The sequence below is a fragment of the Aureococcus anophagefferens genome, assembly GCF_000186865.1.
Source record: "Aureococcus anophagefferens unplaced genomic scaffold AURANscaffold_14, whole genome shotgun sequence".
Taxonomy (NCBI): Eukaryota; class Pelagophyceae; order Pelagomonadales; family Pelagomonadaceae; genus Aureococcus; species Aureococcus anophagefferens.
The window spans coordinates 922,705-942,517 of record NW_008705574.1 but is presented as its reverse complement, the minus strand read 5'-3'; the positions used below and the strand labels follow the sequence as shown (position 1 = coordinate 942,517).

At 70.4% G+C, this 19,813-nt stretch overlaps 4 protein-coding genes across 4 annotated transcripts in view; 3 read left to right on the top strand and 1 right to left on the bottom strand.

Moving 5' to 3' along the window:
* Window positions 1–79: 79 nt before the first annotated feature.
* AURANDRAFT_70239 (actin A) lies at window positions 80–1,781 on the top strand (the record flags this gene model as incomplete). The annotated part of the gene is made up of 2 exons (XM_009040280.1): window positions 80–1,131; window positions 1,328–1,781. The coding sequence occupies 2 exons, from the start codon at window positions 284–286 to the stop codon at window positions 1,620–1,622; spliced, it is 1,143 nt and encodes a 380-aa protein (XP_009038528.1).
* Window positions 1,782–3,785: 2,004 nt separating this feature from the next.
* On the top strand, window positions 3,786–7,087 carry AURANDRAFT_65430 (hypothetical protein; the record flags this gene model as incomplete). Its single annotated transcript, XM_009040281.1, has 4 exons — window positions 3,786–4,862; window positions 5,038–5,289; window positions 5,512–6,474; window positions 6,524–7,087. 4 exons carry the CDS (start codon window positions 3,786–3,788, stop codon window positions 7,085–7,087), a joined length of 2,856 nt encoding a protein of 951 aa, XP_009038529.1.
* Window positions 7,088–13,232: 6,145 nt separating this feature from the next.
* SelW2 (selenoprotein) lies at window positions 13,233–13,616 on the top strand (the record flags this gene model as incomplete). Its single annotated transcript, XM_009040282.1, has 1 exon — window positions 13,233–13,616. A coding segment is annotated over one exon (384 nt), but the record flags the coding sequence as incomplete, so codon positions are not given.
* Window positions 13,617–19,414: 5,798 nt separating this feature from the next.
* AURANDRAFT_65428 (hypothetical protein) overlaps window positions 19,415–19,813 on the bottom strand; it is a gene marked incomplete at both ends in the record, with an annotated part of 2,484 nt that continues 2,085 nt past the window's right edge. Inside the window, one exon of the mRNA XM_009040252.1 lies at window positions 19,415–19,762. Coding sequence (XP_009038500.1) covers window positions 19,415–19,762 — 348 coding nt within the window. The remainder of the gene's footprint in view (window positions 19,763–19,813) is intronic.

The following is a 19,813-nucleotide window of genomic DNA, read 5'->3' as shown; positions in this document are numbered from 1 at the left end:
AAAAACCGTGCGTTCACGCCCCGCGCGCGACGCCCCACACCTCCACAACCCCCTCGATCCCCCACCGCCCTCGTCGACGCCCCCCGACCACTTCCCCCTCAAAAAATCCCGTCGATTCGCGCCCCCGGGGCGCGAAGAAACTCTGAGCGCCAAATATCCAAACTGAAGCCCGGCGCCCGGCGCTGGCGCCGTCACGCCCCCCCCCCTCGTATCCCTTCCAATCACCGCCCCGAAACAACTCGCGATCCCCCAAATCAAAAAGTCTCGACGCGTAGGCAAAAAAATGTCCGCCGACGATGAGGATGTCCAGGCGCTCGTGGTCGACAACGGCTCGGGCATGTGCAAGGCCGGCTTCGCCGGCGACGACGCCCCGCGCGCCGTCTTCCCGTCCATCGTCGGCCGCCCCAAGCACCCCGGGATCATGGTCGGCATGGACCAGAAGGACGCCTACGTCGGCGACGAGGCCCAGTCCAAGCGCGGCGTCCTCACGCTCAAGTACCCCATCGAGCACGGCATCGTGACGAACTGGGACGACATGGAGAAGATCTGGCACCACACCTTCTACAACGAGCTCCGCGTCGCGCCCGAGGAGCACCCCGTGCTCCTCACGGAGGCGCCGCTCAACCCCAAGGCGAACCGCGAGCGCATGACCCAGATCATGTTCGAGACCTTCAACGTCCCGGCCATGTACGTCAACATCCAGGCCGTGCTCTCGCTCTACGCGTCCGGCCGCACGACGGGCTGCGTGCTCGACTCCGGCGACGGCGTCTCGCACACGGTGCCCATCTACGAGGGCTACGCGCTCCCCCACGCGATCGTGCGCCTCGACCTCGCGGGCCGCGACCTCACGGACTACATGATGAAGATCCTCACGGAGCGCGGCTACTCGTTCACGACGACGGCCGAGCGCGAGATCGTCCGCGACATCAAGGAGAAGCTCACGTACATCGCGCTCGACTTCGACCAGGAGATGAAGACGGCCGCCGAGTCGTCGGCCCTCGAGAAGTCCTACGAGCTGCCCGACGGCAACGTCATCGTCATCGGCAACGAGCGCTTCCGCTGCCCCGAGGTGCTCTTCCAGCCCTCGTTCATCGGCAAGGAGGCGTCCGGCATCCACGACTGCACGTTCCAGTCACAGGGCAGCACAAGAGAGCGAGATTCCCAACTTCAAAGGCTCCGATCTCGGCCGTTTTCCACTCGTTTTGGCTGATTTTTGGACGAGCGATCATCTCTCGGAACGGTCTCGAAGCGTGGGTGCTGTTTCCGAAACGCGCGCGCGCGGAACACTCACGTTGAAGCGACGTTGAATCACCCTTTTCCTGCCCAGGTTCCAGACCATCATGAAGTGCGACGTCGACATCCGCAAGGACCTCTACTGCAACATCGTCCTCTCCGGCGGCACGACCATGTTCCCGGGCGTCGGCGAGCGCATGACCAAGGAGCTCACGGCCCTCGCGCCGTCGACGATGAAGATCAAGGTCATCGCGCCCCCGGAGCGCAAGTACTCCGTCTGGATCGGCGGCTCCATCCTCTCGTCCCTCTCCACGTTCCAGAGCATGTGGATCTCCAAGGCCGAGTACGACGAGTCCGGCCCGGCCATCGTCCACCGCAAGTGCTTCTAAGCGCGCGCCCGCGGCCCGGCCGCGGCGCAGACGCCGGGTGAGTCTTCGGTGATTCCCCGGCGCGCGCGCGCGCCCCCCGCACCCCGGCCCGTTCGAAGGGTGAGTCTTCGGTGATTCCCCGCGGCGCCCCCGTCCCGACTAAGACACGGACCCAGCGTTAGAACCCAGCGTCGGCGGGAGGGGCGTTCCGGTGCGCGTCCTCCGCCGCGAGGACGACGAGGAGCGCGAGCTGCAGCAGGAGGTGCCACCGCGTGTGGTGCCGCGCGCGCTCCCGGAACGTCGTCGACCGCTGGGACAGGGCGAAGCAGCGGAGCGCGGCGACGAGCGGCGGCACGGCGGCGGCGTGCGCGAAGACGCCCGCCCGCGCGCGCGCGGCGGCGAGGCCGACGTAGCGGACGATGAGCGCGACGGCCAGCAGCGTGTCGGCGGTGCGCCAGCCGTGGTCGACGCCGAGGTAGGTCACGTCGGCCTGCAGCGACGTCACGGCGACGGCGGTCAGCAGCGCGGCGTCGCGCCGGGACGCGCCGAAGAAGAACAGGCCCGCGACGCCGACGGCCGCGAACGTCGCGCTCGACAGCGCGTAGCAGCTGGCCCGGCGGAGGTCGCGGCGCCACTTCAGCGGGCAGCGCGTCTCCGGGCCGATGACGCGCCACCAGGGCAGGGGCCGGCCCGACGCCTCCCGCGGCGATATGCTGAATTTCTCCTCGAGCCTGGCCTCGGGGTAGAGCCAGCCGACGGCGTAGCGCCACTCCATGTCGAAGCGGCTCTCGCCCCTGCGCTTCAGGCGCATGCCCGAGCTCTTGTAGCGACCCATGGGACGGAACATGTTTCGCAACGCGACGCGGATCACGCCTCCATGCCTGTGGCAAGCGCTTCAGCGACGGCTTCAGCTTGCCCAGCCCGATCAGCCCGAGCTATGATGCCTCTCGTCGGGCTGCCTCGATGACCGATGCGGCTGGTCCTCCTCGCCGCCGACTTCAGCTTTGGAGCGCCGCTCGTGCTATGATGCCTCGCGCTCTCGTCGGGCTGCCTCGATGGCGGTGAACGATGCGGCCGGTTTTCTTCTTCCCGATGCGGCTGGTCCTCCTCGCCGCCGCCGCCGCCGCCGCGCCGGTGCGCTTCGTCGTGCTCAAGCGCGGCCACAGCGGCAGCACCTGGTTCAGCGCCTTGCTCCAGGAGCTGCACCTCACCTTCTTCATGGACGAGGCCCTGTCCGCCAAGGCCCTCGCCGGCGCGTCGCGCGACGACGTCGCCAAATACCTCGACGCCGCGCTGGCGGCGCCCGCGGGCCAGTTCCAGAGCTCCGCGCGGCCGAAGCCCATCCAGTGGCGCGCGCAGTCGAGGCGCGCGGAGCGGTGCCACGTGCGGCGGCGCGGCTGCGACCTCGCGGCCGTCGGCCTCGGCGTCGCGCCGCTCGCGCGGCGGCGGCGGACGGCGCCGCCGGACTGGTTCGCGGCCGTGCTCGCGGCCGCGGCGCCGAAGGTCGTCGTCTGGCTCCGGACGAACGTCGTCAAGATGGTCTTCGCGACCCACGGCCGCAAGGGGGCGCTCGTCGCGCACCGGCGCCTCGCCCGCGCCTCGCCCGCCGCGTCACGGTTCCTCCGCGAGTGCCGGAGCGGCGTCGCGCGCAACGCGGCGCTCGCCGCGCTCGCCGCGACGCTGCCGTCGTCCAAAACGGTCTTCTACGAGGCCGTCCAGCGCGACGCGGCGCGCGAGATGAACGCCGTGCGCCGCTTCCTCGGCCTGCCGAAGCGGACGACGAACTTCACGACCGCGAGCGTCAAGCGCGGCGCGGACGACCTCCGCACCGTCCTGCCGAACTTCGACGACCTCAGCGCGGCCCTCGCCGGCGACCCGTGCCTCCGGGCCATGCTCCACGCGCGCGCGCCCGTCGTCTTCCCGCCGTGCAACAGCTCGCTGCGGCGGTAACCATTGTGTCATGTCCGAGGCCTACAGGCCGTGTGTGCTCTTGGGCATGCGGCTCCTCCGACGCTAAATCACCAATAATAATAATAATGATGCACCGTGCAAAAAGTTGAACAGATGTTGATTACAAAGTTAACCCAATATAGAAAAGAGATCTCAAATGGCAGCCCGGGCGAACTTGATCTGACACCCGCGCGGCGCCTTCGCGAACGCGGCGACGGTCCGGTTCGACGACCGATGGTGCGGGTGAAGCACAACGGCAACCGGTGCGAAGGCTGCGGCTTCTGGCCGGCGAAGCCTGCCTACGCGACCTGCCCGCGCTGCGACGATCGCGTCCTTTTGTGTGGTAAGGACTGCCAGGTCGCGTGGTGGAAACACCACAAGTCCATCTGCGAGGTGCGCCGCGCGCCCGCGGCGCCGGCGACCGGCGCGGCCGACGCGCTCGGGAGGCTCGACGCGCTCGGCGAGGACGTCGCAGAGGCCGTGTTCCTCGTCCTGGGACCCGCGGCGTTCGCCCGGCTGGCCGCGACGTGCCGGGCCGGGCGCCGGCTCGCGCGGCCGGCGCGCCGCTGCGCGTACGGCGTCGCGGTGCCTCCCTGGCAGCACGAGGAGATGGACGGGGACAATTTCCCCCGCATCGTCCAGCCCTGCGGCGACGGGTTCGAGCCGAAGGACTTCGATCTCCACCTGCTGGCGCGGTGCCGGACCTTCGTGACGCGCAGGCACCGCTACCGGCCGCGCCCGGAGGACTACGCCCATTCGAAGGTCCTCGAGGACCGCGCGTCCGCGCTCGCGCGGACCCACTGCCAGGCGTGCGGGACGAAGGAGATGTGGCGCTACCGCGCGTCGCTCTGCCGCGTGCGCGTGCGCAAGGCGGGACGGCCCTGGGGCGTGTCGGAAGTCCCGGCCCCGGGGCGGGAGCACCTGGTCTTCGTCCCGCGGGTGCCTCGCGCGTACGAGAGCTCGCGGCGCTCGGAGGACTTCGCTTTGGCCTTCTCGGCCCTCGACATCCGCGACGACAAGCCCGCCGCGTACCAGGCCATGTTCCGCTCGCTGCCGTTCGCGCCCGAGCGGCGGACGCGCGACGGCGACTCCGCCGACGATCCCATCTTCGGCGAGCTCCGAGGCATCTTCGGGGACATCTCGGGCGACTCGGGCCCCTGCTACTCGTACGGCCAGGACGGCTGGCGGCTGCCCCCCGGGACGAAAGGCGGCGATTTCGTCGAGGAGACCGTCTACAAGGGCTGCGGCGCCGCCGTGCGCTGCAACTACTGCGCCAGATACCCCGACGGCTGCCCGGCCGTCGCAACGCACGTCCTTCCGCCCGAGATAGCGGCGATGAAGCGAGCGAGCAAGTAGCAACAACAGCTCTGACGCGTGCGGTAACATTGGTTCACATTGACTTCATCTTGAAGCGGTTGAACATGCGAGACTGCGCATGTACCTGTAATCTCAGCACAAACGGGTCCAGATGTGTCGCGGTTCCCAGCCCAGAGCGATGCTCGCGCTCGCCGTGGTGCTCGCGCCCGCGGCGGCCCTGCGCGCGCCCATCACTCAGCTCAAGCAGGGTCCGCGCCGCGCGCTGCGCCGCGCCGCCGCCGCCGGGCCGCCGGCGTCGCGCGCGGAGGACCTCGTGGCCAACGCCGGGGACCTGCGGCTCTTCACGCCGCTGGGCCCGCGGAAGCCCGCGGCGCCGCTCGACGGCGACGCCCTCGCGGCGAACGCGCTGTCGGGCTTCGCGGTGTCGCTCGCGATGATCCCCGAGGGAAACAAAAATATTCAAGACGACTTTAACATTCGTGAGTTCGCACGCGTTCGACATACTTTTTTTGTTGTCTGAAAAGAACTCGCCGAGGGAAAATGATCCGTCCAAAAATCAGCCAAAAAGACTTTGATTTGACCGAGATAGAGAGGTTTGAAGTTTTTGCTGGACAGGGCGTTCCACTGGTTGTTTCCCACACAGGCGATGATCCCCGAGGCCGTGGCGTTCGCGTTCGTGGCGGGCGTGTCGCCGATCGTCGGCCTCCAGACCACGGCGGTGTTGGGCTTCGTCGCCGCGGCCTTTGGGGGACGGGGCGGCATGACGAGCGGCGCGTCCGGCGCCTGCGCTGTCGTCGTCGCGGGCCTCGTGCGCGAGCACGGCGCGGGCTACCTCCCGGGGTGCGTCGTCCTCGCGGGTTTCGCGCAAGCGTTCCTGGGGCTCGTCGGCGCGGGCAAGTTCATCCGCATGGTGCCCCATCCCGTCATGCTGGGCTTCGTCAACGGGTTGGCGGTGGTCATGCTGAGCGCGCAGCTGACGCACTTCCGCGCGCCGCTCGCGCTGGGCCTCCGGTCGCCCGAGTTCCTGACGATGGCCGGGCTGACCGCGGCGACGATGGCGCTCGTGACCGTCGTGCCGCGGGTGACGCGGCGCGTGCCGCCGTCGCTCGCCGCCGTCGCGGCCGTCACCCTGGCGACCAGAATCCTCCATTTGCCCGCGACGACGCTCGTCGACCTCGCGGGGCCGGCCGCGTTCGCCGGCGGGGTCGGCGTGCTCCCGGCGCTCTCGCCGACGTTCGCGGTTTTGGCGCTCGCGCCGTGGAGCTTCTTGTGCACCGTCGCGCCCTACGCGGCCACGATGGCCGTCGTCGGCATCGTCGAATCGCTGCTGACGATGCAGCTCGTCGACGGCCTCGCGGACGACGGCACGCGCGGGTCGACGCGCCAGGAGTGCGTCGGCCAGGGGCTGGGGAACCTGGCCTCGGGGCTCTTGGGCGGCCAGGGCGGCTGCGCGCTGATCGGGCAGTCGCTCATCAACGTCCAGTCCGGCGGCACTTCCCGCCTCTCGGGCATGGCCATGGCGGCCTTCCTCGCGCTGGGCCTCGTGTTCGGGGCGCCGCTCCTCGGGGGCGTGCCCGTCGCGTCCCTCGTCGGCGTCATGCTCCTCGTATGTCAAATCGACGTTCGCGTGGTCGTCGCTCCGGCTCTGGGGCAAGGTGCCGCGCGTCGACCTCTTCGTCGTCGCGCTCGTGTCGCTCGTCACCGTGTGCCGCGACCTCGCCCAGGCCGTCGGCGCGGGCGTCGTCGTGTCGGCGCTGGCCTTCGCCTGGGAGCAGTCGAAGCGGATCCGCGCGGACGCGGCCGTCGGCGGCGACGGCCGCAAGACCTACGCGCTCCGCGGGCCCCTCTTCTTCGGCTCGTCGACGGCCTTCCGCGAGCTCTTCGCGCCGTCCGACGACCCGACCGACGTCGTCCTCGACTTCTCCGGCAGCCGCGTGCTCGACCACAGCGCCCTCGAGGCCATCAACGACGTCGCGGCGCGGTACGCGGCCCTCGGCAAGACGCTCCGCCTCCGCCGCCTGTCGCCGGACTGCTACCAGCTCCTCGCGGCGCGCAACGGCGCCTGGTCCGCGCTCGTCCTCGAGGCCGACGCGGACTCGGACCCCATCTACGAGGTCGCCGTGGACTACTCGAAGAAGGGCGCGATAGTGCCGCCGAAGCCGCCGAAGCCGACGACGCGCGACCGCCCGACGGGCGCGGGCTTCAGCGAGGCCGGCTAAGACCTGGCGTTTTTATCGACGGCGAGTTGCACGGGTCGACATCCCCTCGGGGCCCTCCAGAGGGGGCCGACCACCAGGCATACACCAGCCGGGCATACACCGGCATAGCAGCCGCATAGCAGCCGCATAGCGGACGCATAGCGGACGCATAGCGGACGCATAGCAGCCGCATACCACCCGCATAGCAGGCGCATAGCAGGCGCATAGTAGACGCATAGCAGGCGCATAGTAGACGCATAGTAGACGCATAGTAGACGCATAGTAGACGCATAGTAGGCGCATAGCAGACGCATAGCAGGCGCATAAGACCAGCATAGCAGGCGCATACCACCAGCATAGCAGCCCGGCGACCGCTGTCGACGACCCCAGGCGACGGCCGCCGGAGGTCGCCGCATAGCAGGCGCATACCACCAGCATAGCAGCCGCATACAACCCGCATACGACCCGCATAAAACCCGCATACCACCCGCATACCACCCGCATACCACCCGCATACCACCCGCATACCACCCGCATACCACCCGCATACGACCAGCATAGCAGCCGCATACCACCCGCATAAAACCCGCATAAAACCCGCATAGTAGGCGCATACTACCAGGCATACCGGCGGTCAACCCCCTCGGGGGCCCTCCCCGCGGCCGGCGGGCCCCGCAATCCCTTGAAACTTCAACAACGAAGTCCACCTTTTGGAACTCCACTTGTGATGAGGTGCCTGGTGGTGTTCGCGGCCGCCGCGCTGCCCTGCGCGTGCCTGAACGTGAGCGTCGGCTACCTCGGGTCCCTGTCGTCGGCCGCGCCCGACGCCGTCGAGTCCTTCGCCCTCTTCCAGCTCGCCGTCGCCGACGCCGGCGCGCTGGCCAACGCCACCGTGCGCGCGGAGGTCTACGCCTGCGACGACGCGCGGGCCTGCGCCTGGCGCGGCGCGGCGGCGCTGGCCGCGCGGGGCGTCGCCGGCGTCGTGAGCGGCCTGCCGTCCGCCGCGCTCGCGCCCGCGGCCGTCGCGCTCGGCGCCGCGGGCGTGCCGCTGGTCGCCATCGCGTCCGTCGACGCGTCCCTCGCGGCCAAGGGCGACATGCCCACGCTCCTCCGGAGCGGCGACGTCGAGACGCGGGCCATCGACGTCCTCGCGGCCGTGGTCGCATCGCGGAACTGGACCGTCGCGGGCGCCGTCGCGCCGCGGACGGACGCGGGCTTCGCGCGCTCCGTGGCCCTCCAGGGCGCGCTCGACGCGCGGAACGTCACGCTGCGCGTCGTCGCCGACTTCGCCGTGGAAACGGACGGCGCCGGGGACCCGAGCAGCGTCGCGCTGGCGCTCGACGTGCTCGCGCTCTCCGGGTGCCGCGTCGCGATCCGGGCGGGACAAGAGTGATTCAACGTCGCTTCAACGTGAGTGTTCCGCGCGCGCGCGTTCCGGAAAAAGCATCCACGCGTCGAGAGCGCTCCGAGGGATGATCGCTCGTCCCAAAATCAGCCGAAACGAGCGGAAAACGGCCGAGAGAGAAGTTGGGAATTTCGCACTCTTTCCTGCCCAGGTCGCGATCCTGCTCGGCGACGCGGCGTCGACGCCCGCGGTCGTCGACGCCGCGGAATCCGCGGGCGTGCTCGACGCCGTCGCCTGGCTCGCCATCGACGGTGCCATGCCCGACGGCTGGAAGCGGGGCGGGGGGCGGACCTTCGAGGGCTGGCTCGTGGCGACGCCCGTGAGCTACCGGAGCTCCGACGCCGCGAGGAAGCTCCGCCGGTCCTTCGACGACGCGGCGACGGCCTGGGACTGCGAGGCCTACAACAGTTCCCAACTCTACGACGGGACGATCTGGGACGTCGCCGACGCCGACGACGGGTCCCTCGCGTGCGCGGGCGACGGCGGCGCGTCGCGCGCGGGCGCGCTCGCGTACGACGCCGTGGGCCTCGTCGTCGCCGGCGCCGCGGCCTGCGCCGCGGCGGAGGCCTGCGACGCGGCCGACGGCCGCGCCGTGGCGCAGACCATCGCCGCGGGGACCTGGGCCTTCGCGGCGTCGGGGCCCGTGAAGTTCGACGACCGACGCGACCGCGTCGTGGCGACGGAGACGGTCAACCTGCAGCGGGGCGAGGCCGTCGTCGTCTTCGACGAAGACCTGCGCCCCGTCGCCGACGTGCGCTTCGTCGCGCCGGGCGTCGGGGCCACGGACGGCACGGCCGTCGACGCCGCGGCGTGCCGCTTCCTGTCCGACGGGAGCCGGCCCAAGGCGACGCCCGCGGAGCTCGCCGCGGGCTTCGACGTCCCGCTCGTCGTGGAGCTGGCCAACGCCTTCGGCGAGGCGCCGGCGGCGAGCTTCGAACTCGCCGTCGCCGCCCACGCGCCGGGCGACGGCGGCGCGTTCTTCCAAGCCGTTTTCCCAGTGCCGAAAGGCGCGACGAACGCGTCCTTCGCCGTCACCACGTTCCGGTCCGGCGCCTTCAAGGTCGCCGCGACCATCGACGGCGCCCTCGTCGGCGGGGGCCGCCTCGACGTGAGCGTCCTGCGCGAGTGCGTCGCCGGCGAGCGCGTCGACGACCAGGGCCAGTGCGCGACCTGCGACCAGGGCACCTACAGCGCGACGAGCGACGCGCCGGCCTGCCTCGCCTGCGGCGCCGGGTCCTACGCGACGGTGCTCAACGACTCGAGCCTCGAGGCCGGCTACGGCGTCTGCGGCGGCGCGGACGGCTGCGCGGCGTGCCCCGCGGGCCACTACAACCCGGACCCCTACCAGTCGACCTGCCTCGCCTGCAGCCGCGAGCACCACCGCCTGTCGCCCCCGGGCGCCGTGGCCTGCGGGCTCTGCGAGGCGGGGTACCTCGACGCGCGCGGCGACGCGGACCCCGGAAGACGCGGCGTGCGCGGCGTGCGGGTGCGGCCTCGAGTGCGGCGTTCCGGGCCTGAACCTGGCGACGGTGGCCGTCACGTCGGGCTACTGGCGCGCGACGATGGACACCCACGAGACCCAGAAATGCCGCGGCGGCCGCTGCGCGGGGGGGCCGGGCGCGGGCGACGACCTCTGCGAGGCGGGATCGACGGGCCCCGTCTGCGACGTCTGCGACGGCGGCTACACCTACTCGGCGGCGGCGGACCGGTGCTTATCGTGCGCGGGGAACAAGGCGCCGAACTGGCTCTTCGCCGCGGCGGCCTCCGTGGCCTTCCTCGCGGCGTTCGCGTTCGTCGTCGTGCGGCGCGACGAGGGGAGCGACGCGGACGACGCCGCGCGGAACCGGCTGCGCCTGGCCTTCAAGCTGCGGTCCAAGTGGCGCATCCTCTTCGTCGCGCTGCAGATCCTGACCATGTACCCGGCGATCCTGTCGAGCGTCAGGTACCCCAGGGTGTACACGGAGCTGCTCGGCCCCTTCCGCGTTTTGGGGTTGGACATCCCAGCACTGCTCCCGCTGTCGTGCCTCACGGCGGGCACCTTCGACTACTTCGCGTCGCTGCGCTTCATGACGTTGGGGCCGCTGCTGCTCGTCGTGGGCTCCTGTGTGGACATCAAACAGTGAGCTGGGTTATCCCCACCAAACATCGGAACGCTCGAGCTCGGTCACTGATTTTTGGACGAATCGATTGCTCTCGTCGAGTTCTCGAAGCACAGCGAAAGAGTCTGGTCCCAACCGTTCGATTTTACGCACATTGAAGTCGGGTTGAAGGTTTGGAATCCACGCAGGTGGCCTACGCGGCGCTCTTCGAGGCGCACAAACGGGTCCCGACGTCGCGGCTCCTCGCGCTCGCCGGCCGGGAGCGCGACGCGACGATCGCGCTCATGCCCGTCTTCCAGTTCACGCTCTTCGCGTCCTTCTGCATCTTCCCGCCGACGTCCCTCGCCATCTTCAAGTGCTTCCGCTGCGACGAGGTCTCCGACGGCGCGAGAGGCGTCTGGTACCTCGCGGCGGACTACAGCATCCGCTGCGGCGGCGCGGCCTACGCCGCGAACATGGCCTACGCGTGCGCCATGGTCGCCGTCTACCCGCTGGGCGTGCCCCTGCTCTACGCGACGATGCTCGATCCGGTGTGGAAATCAACCAGCGGAACGCCCTGTCCAGCAAAAACTTCAAACCTCTCTAGCTCGGCCAAGTCGAAGTCGATTCGGGTGATTTTTGGACGAATCGATCGCTCTCGTCGAGTTCTCGAAGCACAGCAGAAAGCCTCGCGTCGAAACCGTCGAATACGCTCACATTGAAGTCGGGTTGAATATTTGATTTCCACGCAGGCTCTACCGGAGCCGCGCGGGGCTCGACCCCGTCCTCGGCGACGGCGCGCGCGCGCGGCGGCGGCGCGACGGCGGCGAAGCCCGCGTCGCCGCGGCGAACGAGCTGCGGCTCGCGTCGGAGGAGCTGAAGCGCACGGCCGTGCTCTGGGGGCCCTACGAGCCCGAGTTCTACGCCTGGGAGACGTGGGAGGCGCTCCGGCGGCTGCTGTCGACGTCCGTGACCATGCTCTTCTTCCCCCGGCAGCCGGGCCTCCAGATCGCCTTCTCCGTCGTCGTCGTCCTCGTCTCCCTCAAGATGTACGTGACCTTCAAGCCCTTCGCGCAGGACGACGACGACCGCCTCGCGGAGCTGCTCTGCTGGATCCTGCTGCTGACGCAGCTCGCGCTCCTCGTGCTCGTGGCCCAGGACTACCGCGGGTCCGCGCCCGTGGGCGCCACGATGTGCGCCCTGCTCGCCGCCGCGCTGCTCAGCGGCCTCTACCTCGTCGTCGTCGACGTGAAGCGCGAGCGCGGGGTGTTGGACGAGATCCTCGTCGCGCACGAGGAGCGGTTCAAGGAGTACGCGCGCCTCGCGCGCGGGTCCGCGCTGGTGCGGAGCCTCAAGGGGTCGTCCTTCGGCTTCGGCCACCGCCCCCGCGCGACGCGCGCGGACACGGCGGACCTCGACGGCCGCGAGAGCGGCGACCTCGCGACGCTCCTGCGCCGCGCCGTCGGCGCGCCGGACGCGGCGCCGGAGCGCGGTGGCAAGGCCGACGCCCTCTCCGGGGAGACGGCGGACGGCGACGACGGCGACGCGGACTGCGCCTGCGTCGCGCTCGGCCCGGCGGGGAGCCCCCGCTTCGTCGACGTCGACGTCGACCGGCCGTAGGCCCGGGCCCGCTACGTAACGTAGCTCGCGGCCAGAGAAAAGGGCGGGCCTTAGGCGGCCTAGACCGGCGTGCCTCGCAGCGGGGGCACGCCCAGCGGGACGCCCATCGCGGCGTTGAACGCGTCCTCGGGATGGGGCACGCTCTGCTCGGCGCCGAGCGGATGCGCGACGGCGATCTCGTGGCCCGAGGGGTCCAGGATCTGGAAGTAGCGCTCGCCCCAGTCCGCGTCCCGCGGCGCGTGCTCCGGCGCGAGGCCCTCGGCCACGGCCCGGCGGTAGACGTCGTCGACGTCCGCGGCGTACAAAATGACGCGGCCCCAGCCCCGCCGCGGCGCGAAGCCCGCCGCGGGGAAGAGGTTCACGTGGAAGCTGTGGAGCGCGCCCTCGGGCCCGCCGAACGTGGACCAGTTGCCCGCGGCGCAGCCGTAGGTGCAGTTCAGGCCGAGCTTCGCGTAGAACGCGCGCGAGGCGTCCATGTCGGACGTCGCCAGCGTGATGGCATTGATGCCGATCCATGCCGGCGCGCCGTCTGCGAAGGCGCGGCGCGCGACGAGGCAGCACCAGAGGAGTCGGAGGCGTCGATCCATGGTCGAGGCGACGATCTCCTATCGTCGCGCCGGCGGCGGCGGCCGGGTTGGCCTTGCTCGCGCGCGCGCGGTGTCGACTGTGGCAGAAAATGCAAGCCCTCCGCACTTTTAGTAAAATTTTAGTGCACGCCGCTTGCTTGACACGAAGACTTTGTGGCTGGGTTGTTTAAGATCCCGAGTCGAATGGCGTGATACGCTTTCGAGAAAATCGATGGCAAAGAGGGCTCCGCCAGTGGTGATGGGCACCTTTGGCAAGCTCTATCTCGGCGCCATGGCCACCGATTTGCAAAATTCTTGTTGCATCTGAAAGCCGGCACGGTCGTCTTGCGCGCAGAGCCAATAACTCAAAAACTTCAACAGCAACATAAACTCGGCATTCTATTCAACCCAGCCACAAGTCTTGCCTGAAGGCCGAAGACCTAGGTCGGGCTGCCCCGCGCTCTCCGTCGTCGTCGTCCGCCACGCTCCGTCGTGCCATGGGGTCGCTCTTCAGTCGCGCCGCGCCGGTCAAGATCGAGATCGAGTACTGCCACACGTGATCCTTCAAGCCCAAGGCCGCCTGGTTCGGCGAGACGGTCCTCGCGCGCGTCGCGACCCTCAAATCCGAAGGGTTCGCCGTGGAGGCCACCGCCGAGCAGATCGAGCAGAAGGGCAAGATGTTCGTGCGCGTCGACGGCGCGCAGGTCTACAGCAAGGGCGGCTTCCGCGCGGAAAATCCGCAGCCGGGGCCCGAAGAGGTCGACGAACTCGTCACGAGCCTCACGGCCAAGGCCGGCAAGGCGCTGCCGCTCTCCGACGACGAGAAGGCCGCGTTCCTCGAGCTCCACGAGGCGCAGATCAAGGCCGGCAAGAGCAAGCACTAGGCGGTTTCCGGCGCGCGGCCCCCATGACGGCCGCGCGGCGTTCGCGCGAACGCCGCGCGGCCCGAGCCCCCCCGCGCTTCTCGCCGGCATGATGTGTTACCCCGACGGGGTCGGGGTCCGTTCGCGCGAACGCCGCGCGGCCCGAGCCCCCCCGCGCTTCTCACCGGCATGATGTGTTACCACGCCGGGGTCGGGGTCTTGTCGGGTCGGGGGGTCGGTCGGTGGCGGCGTCGGCGGAGGGGCGGCGGCGTCGAGCCGCGCGCCGTCTGCCGCGTGCCGCGGGGTCGGCGCGCCTAGCACGCGCCGCAGGTCATCGGGCAGGCCTCCTCGGCTTTGACCTTGAACTCGTCCTTTTTTGCAATTCTTGCTCTTCTTGGAGACGTAGTCGGAGCACGTCTCCTTGCTCTTCTTGTAGTACCACGACGTGCTGTCGACGCACGTCTCCGCCTCCTCGCACTCGCCGCAGCTCGAAGGACAGGCGTCCTTGCTCTTCACCTTGTAGTCGTCCTTGAGCGAACAGCGATCCTCCGGCTTCTTCGCGACGTAGTCGCAGTCGTACTTGCTCTTCTTCCAGTACCAGGACGTCGAGTCGGCGCAGGACGCGTCCTCGTCCTCGTCCTCGTCCTCGTCCTCGGGCGCCGCCGTCGGCGCGGGGACCGGCGCGGGGACGGGGACGTCCTCCTCGCACTCGCCGCAGCTCGACGGGCACGCGTCCTTACCTTTCACCTTGTCGTCGTCCTTGAGCGAACAGCGATCCTCCGGCTTCTTCGCGACGTAGTCGCAGTCGTACTTGGACTTCTTCGAGTACCAGGAGGTGCTATCGACACAGCCCTCGTCCTCGTCTTCCTCCTCGACCTCGCACTCGCCGCAGCTCGACGCGCCTCGTGGGCCGGCGCGGCCTTGGCCGCCGACAGCGTGCGCGCGGGCGCGTCGTGGGGCACGGCGACGCGGCGCGTCGTCTTGGGCGCGGCGCGGCGCTGGGCGAGCGGGCGCCGGGGGCTGCCCCGCTTCCCCTGCTTGTTCGCGAGGGCTGCCGTGAGCAGGAGGGCGAGCGCCGCGCGGCGCATCCTTGCCGCTTGCTGTTGGTTTTGTGTTGTTGCGGGAGGTGCGGTGTCGCGGATTCGACAATTGCGACAGTTGACAGTCGCCGTCGATGAGAATGCCGCGAAAGCTCGGTGTGTGTTGTCCTGCGATCTGGGCGAAAAATTGATCTTCAAGTTCTTCGGGTAACGTGGGCTATTTGAACATCGCGGCAGTGCCGTGCACGCTGCCCCTTTGATTGATTGTTGCAGTGCACCGCACGAGCGACTCGCTCCCCGAGCTGATCTCCTCGAGACGACCGACAGTCGCTCAGTACCGCGTCTTGCGCGCCGTCTCTTCCGTCAGCGGTCGGGGCGTGTCGGGCAGCCGAGGCACTCGCGGAGGAGGTCCGCCGGTTGCTCCCGCCCTTGTATGAGTGCGGAGGAACCCGCAGAGCCGAAAGCGGTCAAACACACGCTCGACGCGCCGGGGAGCCCGCCGGCCGCCAAGAAGGCCCGCGCGGAGGATCTGAAGACGGAGGACACGCTGGCGGACGCCGAGGAGTCCGCGGCCGCCGCCCCCCCCGCCGGGGGCGACGCGCCGGAGCCCGCGGAGCCCGCGCCGGACGCCGGCGGCGACGACGCGGGCTCCGAGGCCGGCGAGGCGCCCGGCGACGCGAGCGAGGGCGGCACGCGGCGCCGCGTCCCCCGCGCGCCCCCGCCCCCCGGAAACACCACCCCCTTAACTATAGGCGAGCCCCCCGCGCCCGACGCCGCGGGCGCGGCGGCCGCGGCCGTCGCCGCGGCGTCGGGCGCGCTCGCGCCGTCGTCGCCCGACGGCATGCCGCGGCCCGGCATGGGCGTCATGGCCGCGCCGCCCATGGCGCCCATGGCCCAGTACACGCTCCAGGCCCTCGCCGGGCGGACCATCGAGTTCAAGGTGCTCCTGCCGAACGCGAAGTGCGGCATCGTCATCGGCAAGGGCGGCGCGATGATCAAGCACATCCGCGAGACGTCCAAGGCCCAGGTCGACGTGAGCGAGGCCCAGGCCGTGTCGGCCCACGTCGCCGCGGCCCAGGGCGGCGCGGGCCTCGCCGCGGAGCGCGTCGTGTCGTTCTCGGGCGATTTCGGAGCGGTCTACGCGGCCTTCCAGATGGTCCTCAGCCACATCGTGGCCAACTCGCCGGCGGTCGTGGATGCCTTAGGCGTGGCCATGCCCGCCGTCGGCGGGGTGGTGGAGGCCGTGGTCCTCGTGCCCCGGAACAAGACCGGGGGGCTCATCGGCCGCGCGGGCGCGTCGATCAACCGCGTGCGCCAGGATTCCGGCGCGACGGTCAAGGTCGGCGCGCCCGAGGACGTGGTGGTGGGCGACCCGGACGTGCGCAAGTGCGTCGTCTCCGGGTCCATCGACCAGGTCATGGGCGCGTTCACGCTCATCGTCCACAAGCTCGAGGAGACGCCGGCCGGCGCGGCGCGCGCGCCGGAGATGGGCGGCATGGGCATGCCGGGCTACGGCATGGCCGTGCCGGGCATGCCCCCGGGCCAGTTCCCGCCGGGCGGGCCGGGCGGGCCCGGCGGGCCGGGCATGGCGCCGCCGCTCGCGCCGGGCACCATGCCCGTCCAGTTCCAGGTCCCCAACGAGTCCATGGGCGCGGTCCGCGCGGCCGCGCGGGACGTCACGTTCGGGGGGGGGGGGGGGGCACTTCTCTCGAGCTCGAAAACAACCCGCTGGTTCGGGGGCGATCAAAACTTCTCGAGCTCGAATCGACGTCGATGCGCGCGACGTTCGGACTCGACGCGCGCGACGCGCGGCGGGAGCGGCGCGGTTCGCGATGACGTCCCACGCGCGCGTAGGTCATCGGCCGCGCGGGCGCGACGATCAACCAGATCCGCCAGATGTCGCAGGCCAAGGTCGACATCGCGCAGAGCGTGCCGGGCTGTGTGGAAATCGAATCTTCAACCCGACTTCAATGTGCGCGTAATCGAACGGTTCGACACGAGCACTTCCGCCGTGCTTCGAGAACTCGCTGAGAGCAATCGATTCGTCCAAAAATCAGCCGAATCGACTTCGATTTGACCGAGCTAGAGAATTCTGAAGTTCGGCCCCGACGTCCCAGCTCACTGGTTGATTTGCACACAGGTGCCGGGCATGCCCATGCGCCTCGTCACCGTGACGGGCACGCCGGACCAGATCCAGATGGCCCAGTACCTCATCCAGGTCAAGATGGGCGGCGGGTCGCTGCCCCAGGCGGGCCAGATGGCCGCCGGCGGCGCCGCGGGGCCGCCCGCGGACTACGCGCAGATGCAGCAGCAGCAGATGCAGCAGCAGCAGGCCGCGCTCCAGCAGGCCCACCTCCAGCAGCAGATGAGTCCGCGACGCCCGCGTCGTTTTTTTTTCTCGCGTCGCGGCGCCGATCCCGTCCTCCGCAGGCGCGAACTACGCGCAGGGCGACTACGCGCAGCAGATGCAGATGCAGCAGCAGATGATGCAGCAGCAGCAGATGCAGCAGCAGCAGATGCAGCAGCAGCAGGGCTACCAGGGCATGGGCGGCTACCCGGCCTTTTAGGTTCGACCCTCTCCTTCGCTCCTTTCGCCCGCGCCTACCTACCGTCTTCCTCTCCTTCCTCTCGCACTCCAAGCCTCCGCGGTCCCCGGTCCCGAAGACGACCGCCCCACGACCGCACCACGAAACAATGACACGCGCCCCCCTCCCCCCACTCTCAGCGCGACAACGACACGAGCACTCGCGAACGACGCCGTCCCACCGACCTCCGACGGCGGCAGACGCGACCGAACGCCAGATAACGAGCTCTAGATGACGGCCGTCGCCGCTCCGGGCTCCAGGGGAGGGTCGCGCGCCTCGGTCCGCGCCTCGGCGCGAACGCGCCCCACGGCTGCGAGGCCCGCGGCGACGTAGGGGTCGCCGCCGCGCTCGGCGTCGACCTCCGCCCACCGGTAGCGGCCGAAGGCGCCGTCGTGGCCTGCGCGGGGCGCGCGTCGACGCGCGCGGGAACGGAGCGGACGCCGCGCGCGCGACACGGGCCCGGCCGGTCGCCGCAGATTTCGAGAGAATCCGCGGGCGCGTCGTCCGTCAGCGCCGCGAGGACGAGCACGTTGACCGTCTGCGCCGCGCCGCCCCCGGCGCTCTCGGGGAAGAACGCGTTCGTCGTCAGCAGGACCGCGCGCGCCTCGGCCTCGGCGCCGACCTCGTCGCGGATGATCCGCTCGGCGGCTTCGAAGAACGTCTCTCCGAAACGCAGGCGCCCGCCGGGCCACCACCAGAGGCCCCGCGCGGGCTCGCGCGCGCGCTGGACCAGGAGCATTCGCCCGTCGCCGCGCGCGAGCGCGACGTCGACGCGGGCGACGGGCATGCCCCGCGCGACCTGCTCGTAGGCGTCGCCCGGCAACGGCGCCGCGGGCGCGCGCCGCTCGCGCGCGTCGCCGTAGAAGACGCTGCCGTCGCGCGCGCTGTAGGTCGCGCGCGTCGCGTAGTCCCGCACCTCGTAGCTGTCCTTTTCGGGCAGCGTCAGGGACAGGGGGCCCGCGGCCATGGACGAGGCCACGAAGAAGAGGTAGGCGAAGACCGCCGCGAAAAAAAAGCCGACGGCGCAGGCGCCGGGGCCGGAGCTGTGCCGCCGCCGCGCGTAGGAGTAGTAGGACGTCGGCATGGCGTCCATTCAGGCGCAGCCCAGAGTGGTTGCAGCATGGCCATCGTGAACGGAAGTACTTCACTTTTCATGCACCCAACTTTAGAATGGTTGCACCCGGCATGACGTGAGATCTCCACAATCTGAGGCAAGATGGCTCTCAAACGCTTGCTCGCGATTGCGGCGATCATAATCCAGGAAACCTCCTCCGCCCCGACCGCGCCGCTGTGTCGCGACAAGAGTGAGCTCGACGCCTTGCTCGCGACGCACCAACCCTTGGCCCTCATGGTCCTGCCTCGCGGGTGCGACATGTTCCCCGGGACCTGCGGCCCGCTCGGCGAGCTCTGGGGCGCCGTGGCCCGCGCGTTCCCCGGGCGCGTCTACCGCCTCTCCTGCGCGGACGCGCCGGACGCGTGCGGCGCGGCGATGGGCTCGACGACGCGGCTCTCGCGACCCGTCGACTCCGGCGCCGAGCCCGTCTTCGAGTTCTGCGGGCCCGCCTGCGAGCGCCCGCGTGGACATCAAATCTTCAACCCGACTTCAATGTGAGCGTCATCGAACGGTTCGGACCAGCCTCTTCCACACAGGCGAGCGCTACGCCGGCCGGCCGGACCCGCGGAGCCTCGCCGAGGAGGCGGCGCGGCGCCTCGGCGGCCGGGAGGCGCGGCCCTCCGCCATGGACGCGGCCCTCTGCCAACTCTCCGGCTTCGCGACCGCGCTCCCCGACGCCTACGCGGCGGCCGACGCCTACGCGGCGCGGCGCGACGCCCTGCGGACGGCCGCCTCGTTCGTGGGAAAACGTATCCACGTCGCGCGGATCCTCTACGACCAGTACCTCGAGCGGTGGCCGGACCACCCGAACGCGATCGCGGCGGCGGCGAACGCGGCGCGCGTCGCCGGCGACGCCGAGGCCGCCCTCGCGCTCTGGGACCGGCTCCTCGCCCTCGAGCCGACCAACCCCCACGTCATCGCCGGCGCCGCGGGCGCGGCCGCGGCCGTCGAGCGCGGCGCGGCGGAGGCGTAGGCGCTCGTAAGAGGGGTATGGACGGCGCGAGTGGGGGGGGGGGCGAGAGTCGGGGAGTCGGCCGCCGCGACGCCGGCGCCGGCGCCGGTGGAGTCTTGGGCCGCCTAGAGCTTGACGTTGTCGGCGAAGACGTCGGCGAGCGCGCCGATCTCGAGGCCGCCGACCTCGTGCTGGCCGTAGGGGATCTCCTTGAAGTTCGCCGCGGGGAGCGCCGCGGAGAGGACGGAGTCGACGACGTGCTTGCAGTCCGACGCCGGGAAGGTCGCGTCGGCGGCGCCGCCGAGGCAGTGGACGGGCGTGTCGCGGAGGTGGGGCTTGATCTTGCGGCCGAGGAGCTGGGGCAGCACGGGCGGCCCGCCGACGGCGACGCAGCAGCCCAGCGGCTGGGAGAGCTTCGTGAGCGCCGTGTACATGGCGACGACGCCGCCGTGGGAGAAGCCCGCGATGGCGACCTTGGACGCGTTGCCCGCGAGCGAGATCTCGCGCTCGACGACGGCGCCGAC